This window comes from Propithecus coquereli, unplaced genomic scaffold (genome assembly GCF_000956105.1).
Source record: "Propithecus coquereli isolate 6110/MARCELLA unplaced genomic scaffold, Pcoq_1.0 Scaffold421, whole genome shotgun sequence".
NCBI lineage: Eukaryota > Metazoa > Chordata > Mammalia > Primates > Indriidae > Propithecus > Propithecus coquereli.
In genome coordinates, this window is record NW_012149964.1 from 1772715 (window position 1) to 1783205 (window position 10491).

General features: G+C 38.2%; 1 protein-coding gene across 2 annotated transcripts in view; it reads right to left on the reverse strand.

The window, feature by feature from the left end:
* LRCH2 (leucine-rich repeats and calponin homology (CH) domain containing 2) overlaps positions 1–10491 on the reverse strand; it is a 118153-nt gene that overhangs the window by 59085 nt on the left and 48577 nt on the right. For both annotated transcript variants that reach the window (XM_012653516.1, XM_012653515.1), the window contains exon 6: positions 3541–3674. In XM_012653516.1, coding sequence (XP_012508970.1) covers positions 3541–3674 — 134 coding nt within the window. The remainder of the gene's footprint in view (positions 1–3540; positions 3675–10491) is intronic.

The following is a 10491-nucleotide window of genomic DNA, read 5'->3' on the forward strand; positions in this document are numbered from 1 at the left end:
ATATAATCCACTCATGGATTGACGGGCACTTGGGTTGTTTCCACATTCTTGCAATAGTGAATTGTGCTGCCATAAACATTCGGGTGCAGATGTCTTTGCTAAATGTTTTAAAGACAGTGTCTTACATATTTCTTGTGAAAACTCTAACATATTGGTGGAGTTTTCTCATTTTACAGATGAGGAAACTGAGCCTAGAATGAATTGAGAAATTTACCCTAGGACATAAAACTTGCAGACAGCAGTCCAAATTTGATCCCCAGATTATCTAGCACTAAAATCCCCAATCTTAACCACTATGCTATAATTCCTCTCCTAAAAACAGTTAAAAAATTGATTTTTGTACTTTTCAGAAGTATATCAATAAATTTAGGTAAGCACCCACCAAGTATCAAGCACTATACTGAATGCCTGAGATGAAATGAACAAAAAATGTTTGCCTTCAAAGGGCTCTCAGCTCAGAGGGGAAATGAGTCTGTTTATATGTTTTGAAGACTATGCCAAAGGTAAACTTTGTAAGTGCTATGAGAAAAAAGAGATCAAGTAATTCTCATTGGTAAGGTTAGGAAAGGCCTCACCCAAGAAAATGGCATTTGAGTTTAATCTTTTAGGATGAAAAGAGGCAATAATAGCTAGCATGTGTTGAGTGACTACCGTGTGTTATAGGTACTATGCTAGATGCACCTCATATTTTATACATAATCCTTACAGTTTTAAATGTACGCATTATTATTTCTTTTTACAAATGAGGATAATAAAGCTTACAAAAGTTAATTTCCCAAGAAGAAAAATTGTAACATTTAGTAATTATCATTTTTTTTAACTAATTGCCATGCACACATTTAATTCTCATAACAACCTTATGAAATGGGTATGGTTAACATTTTAGATAAGGAAACAGGCTCAGAAAAGTTAAATAACTTACACAGGGCCACAGAAGAATTAAGAGGTTAAACCATGATTAAAGCCAAAATTCATCTGACTCCACTGCACGAAATACATCTATATATTGGCAGTAAATGACAATCATGATAATAAGCTGTTTGTTGAGGAAACAGTATGGATAAGGCATTTTACTAAGTGCTCTACATACATTATTTCATTTAATCCTGACAGCATCTGTGTGATTATTTCCCTTTTTACCTATAAGAAAGCTGAGGATGAGAGATATTAAGACATGAGGATACATAGTTATTAAAAGTCATAAAAGGGCTTCAAAGCCATAACATACCTGCTATAATGCCTGTCTATGTAGAATAAAGAGATTACAAAATAGACAAGGCATCAAAGAGCATTCTAGGTAGTAAAAACCACACAGCCAAAAGCCTGAGTATGAAAGTGGAAAGCACATACAAGAATTTTCTAAGTAGTAATATAGCCTGTGAGTAGGAAATTAACACACCAGACAACCAACTCTATAGACCTGCCCTGTCCAATACCGTAAGTAGCTAATAGCCATATATGGCTATTGAGCACTTGAAATGTGGCCAGTTCAAATTATGACACATGATAAATGTAAAATACATACCAGATTTCAAAGATTTAATATGAAAAGCATGTAAAATATCTCACTAATTTTTATATTAATTACATGTTTAAGTGAGAATATTTTGAATATACTAGGTTAAATAACATGTATTATTCAAATTAATTTCCCATTTATTTTTCCTTTTTTCAAAATGGGTTACCAGAAAATTAAACATTATGTTATATATGTGGCTCATATTATATTTCTACTGGATGGCACTGCTAAAGATCATCTCCAAAATATATTTACTTTTCATCTCTATTTCAATCACTCTGTTCAAAATCTCCTGATCTCCTGGCAGTACTACAACAACCTAACTGGTCCCTGTGCTTCTACTTTTGCTAACTTCCAATCTAGTCTCCTAGGAGCCAAAATAGCTTTCTAACCACGAATCAGATCATGTTATGAACCATTACATGACTTCCCACTGTACTTTAAGTAAAAGTCAAACTTCTTACCACAGCCTACACAGCCACCGCATGACTTAAGCCCTAACTACCTCTCCAAAATCAACTTGTATCACTCTTCCCTTCAGCCATTCTGCTCCAACCATGCCCATTCTCTTTCAGTTTTTTGAATACACCAAGTTCCTTCCTGACGTAAGGCCTTAGCACATGTCATTCTTTCCCCCTAAGATGCTCTTCCCCTTGATCTTCAAGCAGCTGGCTTTTTTTCATTTGAGTCTTGACTTCAAACATCACCTTCCCAAAGAGACATCCCCTGCTCACACTTTTGAAATATGTTCCTTTCCTTATGAAGGTGCTATGAGCATTCTCCACAATTTGAAATTGTGTGTGTGTGTGTGTGTGTATATATACACACACATATACATATGTATTTCCTTGCTCTATTCACTCACTCCTACTCCATTACACTGTAAGCACCATGAAAGCCAAGACCAACAAGTATGGCATTCAACAAAAGATACCTTGAATCTACCACAAGGCATGCAACTGATATTTGTAAAATAAATGACTAAAACAGTGAATGTCATTATTAAAGTAAATTCACTTTAAAATAAATATAAAGCAGATTAATAGAGATTAGAATATGTATTAATTCTAATTTTTGTAGAATTGTTTGGTCTACTACCATTCATAATATTAAACAAAGTAATCTTTAGGGACTAAATCTAATGTTTAGATATTTAATTCTAATTAGGAAATAGAAATATTCAAGAAAAAGTCCTATTTGGGAATTTAAGAACTTGTGCTGTTAACAATAGTACTTACTATACTGCCATCTGAAGTAATCTAAAATTTATCATATATGCAATAACAAGCCTTTAAGCATTTAAGTATTTTAGGCAGGTGTACAGTCTATCTTTCTGTGGTCTCACCATATTCCAAGTTATTTTCCATATTATTGCATGGAATTATAAAATATTTTCATAAAATCTTTCAGGCCAATCTACATCTTGAAAGGATGAATTTAAAACAGAATATTGACCACTATGTAATACATACATGTAATGGAATTCAATTTGTACCCCCTAATCAATTAAATTTTTAAAGGAAAAAAAACCAGAATATCAAATTTACTATTTCAAAATCTCATGAGAAGGAAAACACTAAAATCATAAATAACACCAATGATATATCATCTTTGATATAGACATAAAGAATATGACAAAAGACACTCCCAAAATGTCATGCTCTTTCACCAACCTCAGTTCAAAGCCAAATTCTACTCATTATTACAAATGTACAATACAGTAATCACAAAAGTAAATTAACAGCTGTCATGTGCTGAGAAATAGTGTTTCTGCATTATAATGTCAAACATTTACATTTTTATTACTAAAATTTTAATAATTATTTGAAAAAAATCTCAAATTTATTCTAGTGTCCCAGATTCATTCTATGATGGTGATATTTAGCTTCAGCCAATTATTGATTTTAATGCTGGGCTAATCAGCCTAAATATATTCAGTATACTCAAGATTAATAAATATCTTTTATAAAAAGAGAGGACAACAATCACCATCAAATAAGACTGTAAGAATATTACATTACCTGTCTGTGAGAGGCTGGGAGGGCATTCTTTTACTCAGTGATGGAAGATCCAGGGAATCTGGTTTCTTATCCATTCTGCAACATGCTTGGATATTTAAGTACTTAAATATGTGTACTTTACCCTTTAAACATATCTGTCAATAAATAATGTAATAGATTCAGTTATATAGTTCCAAATATAAATGGCATCTATCAATTTATACCTTTTAATAATCTCAAATTATGTTAAGACATCACAATCTCGATTGATACTTTGCATATTTAAATAATTTGTACTTCTGACACTAGGTAGAAAAATCTGGCAACACTGACACCAACTAAAATCCTATTGCCATCTCTGTTGTTATTGGAAAAAATAAGTTACTTTTTCTATATTTCACTAAAGTTTCTTTTTAAAAGCAGAATGTACAAACACTAAACAATATAAAATTTACAACTTAAGAAAGTTACCTTTATTAGAAAAAATGAAAAGAAACATATTCTTTGGAATGGTGAGAACAGAACAAATAATCTATGCAATTCTTAATGTAATCTCATCAGAACCACTAAGATGTTTGGCATAAACACTGGAAAAAGGCAAATATAAAAGAATGTAAACATAGGAAAAATGAACTTGTTTAAAGGTATGATAGTAAGCTGGTTAGAATAAAATAATAAAAGAAAACATTAGTCAATTCAACTAGGATAATATCCTGAGAAATTATTTTCATTGGCCATGGAGAAAAGGAATAATGAGAGATAAAATACTATGAGAAAGGTATTCTGTATAAAAACAGTGGAAAATGAGAGGTAAGGAAACTATAAGTCAGCCTTATAAAGATTAGTAAGTCACTATGAGTGATATCAAATAAATATTTCTCTAAAATTCTAATAAAGAATGTATTGTTTTATGAGTTCACATAACCTTACGTCACATGTAAAATAAAAAAATCAACAAAAACAGTAAGACAACTACGTAAAAAAGCAATTGTCATTCCAGACGAAAAGGAAGAATATTTCTTAGATAATTCTGATACTAGGTCTGACCTAACCAATGAAAAATTTCATTTAAAAGGAAAATAAAAATGTTTAAGCTTTTAGAATATAAATTTATTAATTACCAATTAAAATGTGCTAAATAGTATCCTATTATCTGTCCAAACTAAATAAAAATTTATCTTTCATTACCAAATTAAGTGCTGGAGAATTATTTTCTTTTGTAAATTTTTTATTTTTATCAGAGTAATTCATGTACATAGTTTTAAAAATCAAACAGAATTACAAAGCTGATAAAATATAACCCCCTATTCTACTCCTTTCAATCTCCACAACTCAATCCCCACTTTAAACTCTTTTATTTGGTTTTCTGATATTTACCCTCATATTTATAAATAACATGCTTCTACCACTATTTTTTTAAATTTTTCAATAGTAGATTTTATTTATTGGGGTCTCACTAAGGAAGACGAGGACTTAGATTTCTTACAATACCACTACCTCAAATCACCAACACCACTACCACTATTTTCTCTCCCCCCTCCCCACCCCCCATCAATTCACATAAACATACTTCTCCTCTCTTCAGAAGCATAACATAGTGGTTAGAGCATGGACTCTGGAGTCACATAGCCTTGGTTTGAATCCTGGCTCTGCCATGTGACCTTGAACAAGTAATTTAACTTCTATGCCTCTGCTTCCTCATATGTAAAATGAGAATAAAGATAGTACCTGTTTTATAGGGTTAATGTAAGAATTAAATGAGTTAATATATGTAAAGCATTTTCAACAGTGCCTGGAGGGCAGTATGTACTATATAAATCTTTTATTATAGCTATGTCATGATTTTTCACTAAATCAAAATCCAATATTTATATTATAATGTCCAAGAAAATATTCACAGATGAACCCCATAGAGTAGCTGGATTACATTTCCTCTCTCCTATATTTGTTTTTTCCTAAAGTGATTAATGGCCTCATTTTTTCCTTGGAACAATTTTCTATAATATATGCCTATTATTAATTCATTCTTGACCCTCTGACAGAACTATAAAACATCTCTCCATGTGAACAAATACAAGTCATCTATCATTTTCTTTCTTCTTAATTTTTTGGGAGACAACTTCCCTACTCCAAACTGACTGGCTGCTCACTAGGCCTATGCATACCTGTCAATGTTGGACATGAAGAATTCCTCTTTTTTAGATAATTTCCTCATTTCGGTACAGCACACTCTCTGCTAGCTTCCTAAGAAAGGGTGCATGGGAGTTAAAATTTCTGAGACCTTGCATGTTTGAAACTTTTTCTACCTCACATTTGACTGATAGTTCAAGTGTAGAAAGTTGGAAATACTCCCTCAGTCTTCCAAGGTATCATTCCAACACCTGCCAGCTTCCAGGGCTGCTGCTGGGAAATCATTCTGATTATCACTCCCATAAATGTGCTCCACGTTCCCCTTTTATTTTTTTTTTCACCCTGGCTTTATTGAAGTATGAGTGACAAATAAGAACTGTTTACATTAGGGTGTACAACATGATGTGATTTTTTTTCTTGTTTTTTTTTTAAATTTACTTTTTTTAAAATTTCAGAATATTATGGGGGTACAAATATTTTGGTTACATATAATGTCTTTGCCTCACCCAAGCCAGAGCTACACGCATGCCCATCCCATGGACATGATGTTTTCATACACAGTTGACCCTTGAACAACACAGGTTTGAACTTCACAGGATCACTTATATGTGGAGTTTCTTCCACCTTTGCCACTCCTGAGATGGCAAGACCAACCTCTCCTCTTCCTTTTCCTCCTCAGCCTACTCAACTTAAAGATGACAAGGATGAAAACCTTGTGACGATCCACTTCCACTTAATGAATGGTAAATATATTTTCTCTTCCTTTTGATTTTCTTAATAATTTTTTCTCCAGCTTTATTGTAAAAATACAGTATATAATACACATACAAAATACGTGTTAATCAACTATTTATGTTATCAGTAGGGCTTCCAGTCAACAATAAGCTATTAATATTAGTAGTTAAGTTTTTGGGGAATCAAAAGTCATACGTGGATTTTTGACTATGGGGGGGTCATACCCTAATCTCCATGTTGTATTATAATTGTATTACAGTTGACAGGGTCAACTGTACTATACAATGTGAAATGATTACCAAAATCAAGCTAATTAACATGCCCATCACCTCACATAATTACGTTTTTGTGTGTGTACTGAGAATACTTAAGTTCTATTCTCTCTGCAAATTGCAAGTATATGATATAATATTATTAACTATAATCACTATGCTGTACATTAGGTCTCCAGTACTTATTCATCTTATAAATGAAGGATGATACCATCTGGCCAATTTCTCCCCTTTTCTCTCACCCCCCAGCTCCTGGTAACCACCATTTTACCCTCTATCACTATGAGTTCAACTTTTTTTTTTAAAGATTCCACATATATGTGAGATTATACATTATTTGTCTTTCTGTGTCTGGCTCATTTCACTTAGCATAATGTCCTCAAGGTTCATCCATGTTGTTGCAAATGGCAGGATTTTCTTCTTTTTTCAAGGCCAAATAATGTTCCATTATACATACTTATATACATATATATATATACACACATACACAAAATAACATTTTCTTTATCCATTCATCTGTTGATGAACACTTAAGTTGTTCCCGTATCTTCGCTATTGTGAATGTTGCAACGAACATGAGAGTGCAGATATCTCTTTGAGATGGTGATTTTATTTCCTTTGGATATTGTAATTTATAATAAGAAATATATATTTGGTCTTGTCCCCATTTCCGGGCACACAGCTCCTAAAACCCTCATGCAATCTCTTAAGTGTTAAGTATACTTCTGTATGCTAATAAGATAACTGGTGGCTAGGAAGTCCTGGATAGCCACTGGATAGGGGCTTGGTTACCAGGAGAACCAACTATATGATTAGAGGGTTGGAACTTTCAACCCCACCCCTCTTCACCTCTGGGTCACCAATGGCCAATGATGTAACCAACCATGCCTATGCAATGGAGCCTCCTTAAAAACCCAAAAGGACAGGGTTCGGAGAGCTTACAGATTGCTAAACATATGGAGTTGTCTGGAGGGTGTCATGCTCAGAGAGAGCATGGAAGCTTCTGTCAGAGCTCAGAAAATAATACCCCAAAATGAAGGCCTGAGAAGCAAAGTTTCTCTCTGACCATCTCCTGCCCTCCTGTCTTTTGTCCCTCATTCTCATCAGAGGCAAGGAATAGAAACTAGAATCCCTCTTCCCCAAGGCCAGTCATAGAAACTAGAACTCCTTTTCCCCAAAGCTAGTCATAAAGCCTAAAAGTATTACTCTAACCTTCTGCCACCTTTCTAACAGCTGGCCCTAAGAAAATTAAGAAATTAAGACCAGAGGAGCCAAGATGGTGGACGAGAAAAGCCGCCAGTCAGAGTGTCTCTGCAAAAAAGGCAAATTTCAGAAGAAAGAGAAAAAAATAAACTAGAGAAACATAAATCGGGTGAGGGTCAGAAGGAAGGGTGCCTGAAACTACAGGAGACTCCACGGGAAGACGTTGTGGAGCAGAACTGGAAGGAGAAAGGTCCTCGAGAGGCTTGGAGACCAGCGACAAGGGTAGGTGGAGCAGATAACTTTCCCCTCCCTTGCATCTCGGACTGCTGGTGGGCTCCTGAGCAGTTGGAGAGACCTGCCGACACCAATACCACCCCAGAGACGGCTGCCGCCAGTGAGCAATGGCCTCTTGCAGACACAGCGCCGGGCTAACAGCCCCCTCGGGGCACCTCCCCGCGTGCAGACGCCATACAGCTCCATTGTCTCCCTGCCCTCCCTACCCGCAGGTGCCCAGAGAGACAATTTAGCCATCACACAGAGGCATCTCCAAGGAACAGGACCTTTCTTTTTGGGGCCCAACAGCAGACTGAAGGGTACTCAGACTGCGAGTTCCCTACACGCAAGCCCTCCCAGGTGCTACTTGCCTGGGGACTCCAGGAGAGCGGGGCAAATGCCGAGGCGGAGTGAAATCGATCCAGCTTGGGCACCCTGTGGCTGATTCAGGACCGGCGCCCCTCCCCCTGGCAGGGTTAGGGATTGATCTCCAGGGTCCAGGGGACAGGCCTGCAGACCAGACCCCGTACACCCAGGTAAGGATCGCACTGCCCCGGGGCACAGAAGAGAGATCTGTGAAAGAGCCTACTGAGGAGTATGTGCAATTAGGGGCAGATCAGCGTGCTGGAGCGGCAACCCTCCTCCCAAGAAAGGGTTGTGCACCCAGCTCAGGCTACAATCCTAGGTAGGGAACCTCCCGGCCCATGCCACAGCCAGTGGAGATCCATCGGCCTTAGGTCTTGCTTGCTGGCAGAGGCCTGGGAGAGAACACGGAGAGGGGGAGATTGGAGGGGAGCGAGACCTGCTCCAGAGTACAGGTCTTGGACAGCCCCACCCCCCAAGCCCAGACTTTCAGCTGAGTGAAGCCATTTCAGCCCCTCCCAGCAGCTTTACACAGAAACAAAGAGCAGACCTTTGACCCCTGCTAACAGCAGTTGTGGAGCCTGAGGGCAGGCGTACCCAACCCAGCCCCACCCAGACTCACTCCCGGTCCTGCCCCCTCTGAGGTGGAGAACAAGAACAGCGCAGGCTACGATCCTGGGTAGGTAATCTCCTGGCCCACGTCGCAGCCAGAGGGGATCCATTGACCTCGGGTCCCGCTTGCTGGCGGAGGCCTGGGAGGGGCCACGGAGAGGGGGAGAGTGGAGGGGAGCGGGACCTGCTCCAGAGTGTGGATCTAGGACGGCCCCACCCCCCAGGCCCAGACTTTCAGCTGAGTGGAGCCATTTCGGCCCCTCCCGGCAGCTTTGCACAGAAAAAAAGAGCAGACCTTTGACCCCTGCTAACAGGTGTGGAGCCTGAGGGCAGGTGTACCCAACCCAGGCCCAACGAGACTCACTCCCGGTCCTGCACCCTCTAAGGTGGAGAATAAGGACACACCTGGAAATCCCAGGGCCTCACCCACCACCTGAGGCACAAGAGGGCCTCTCTAGAGGAACAAGAGCTAGCTACAGGACCCAAAAGCAGCACTGCAGCTCGATCCTCCCTGCAAGTGCCACCGACTGACGGGGAGGTCATCCTGCACACCCTTTTACTGCATCTACTGATTCATCATAAAGGGTGTGGTCGAATCTCACCCACAAACACCACCTACTGGCTCAGAGACTAAACAGCGCGTGTCAATATCCAAAGGAAAATCTAAAGGCAAGAAGGAACAACTGATCCAGATGGGAAGGAACCAGCGAAAGAACTTTGGAAGTATGAAGACCCAAACGGAAAGCACACCCCCAAAGAGGAACAACAGCTCCGCAGCAATGGACATTAACCAAACTCAGAACACTAAAATGACAGAAGAAGAATTTCAAACATGAATTGTAAGAAAACTGAATGATACACAAGAAAATGGATAACCAACACAAAGAAACCACAAAAAAAATCCAGGACTTGGAAGGAAAATTCACTGAAGAAATTGAAATATTAAAGAAAAACCAAACCGATCTCCTGGAAATGAAGGACTTATTCAGGGAACTACAAAACACCGTGGAAAGCCTCAAGAACAGGGTAGATCAAACAGAAGAAAGAATCTCAGAGATTGAAGGCCACTCCTTCCAATTAAATAAGTCAGTCACAGAAATCGAGCAGAAAATTAAGAGAAAAGAAATAACCCTACAAGAATTGTGGGATTATATGAAAAAACCGAACCTGAGGGTGACAGGGGTTCCTGAAGGTGAAGAAGAAAACACTGAAGGGCTGGAGAAGCTATTTGAAGAATTAATAGAGGAGAATTTTCCAGGCCTTGATAAAAATCTAGATACACAGGTACAAGAAGCTCAACGGACCCCAGGGAGATTCAATGCAAATAGGAAGACACCACGTCACGCAGTCATCAGATTGATCAAAATAGCCACTAAAGAGGCCC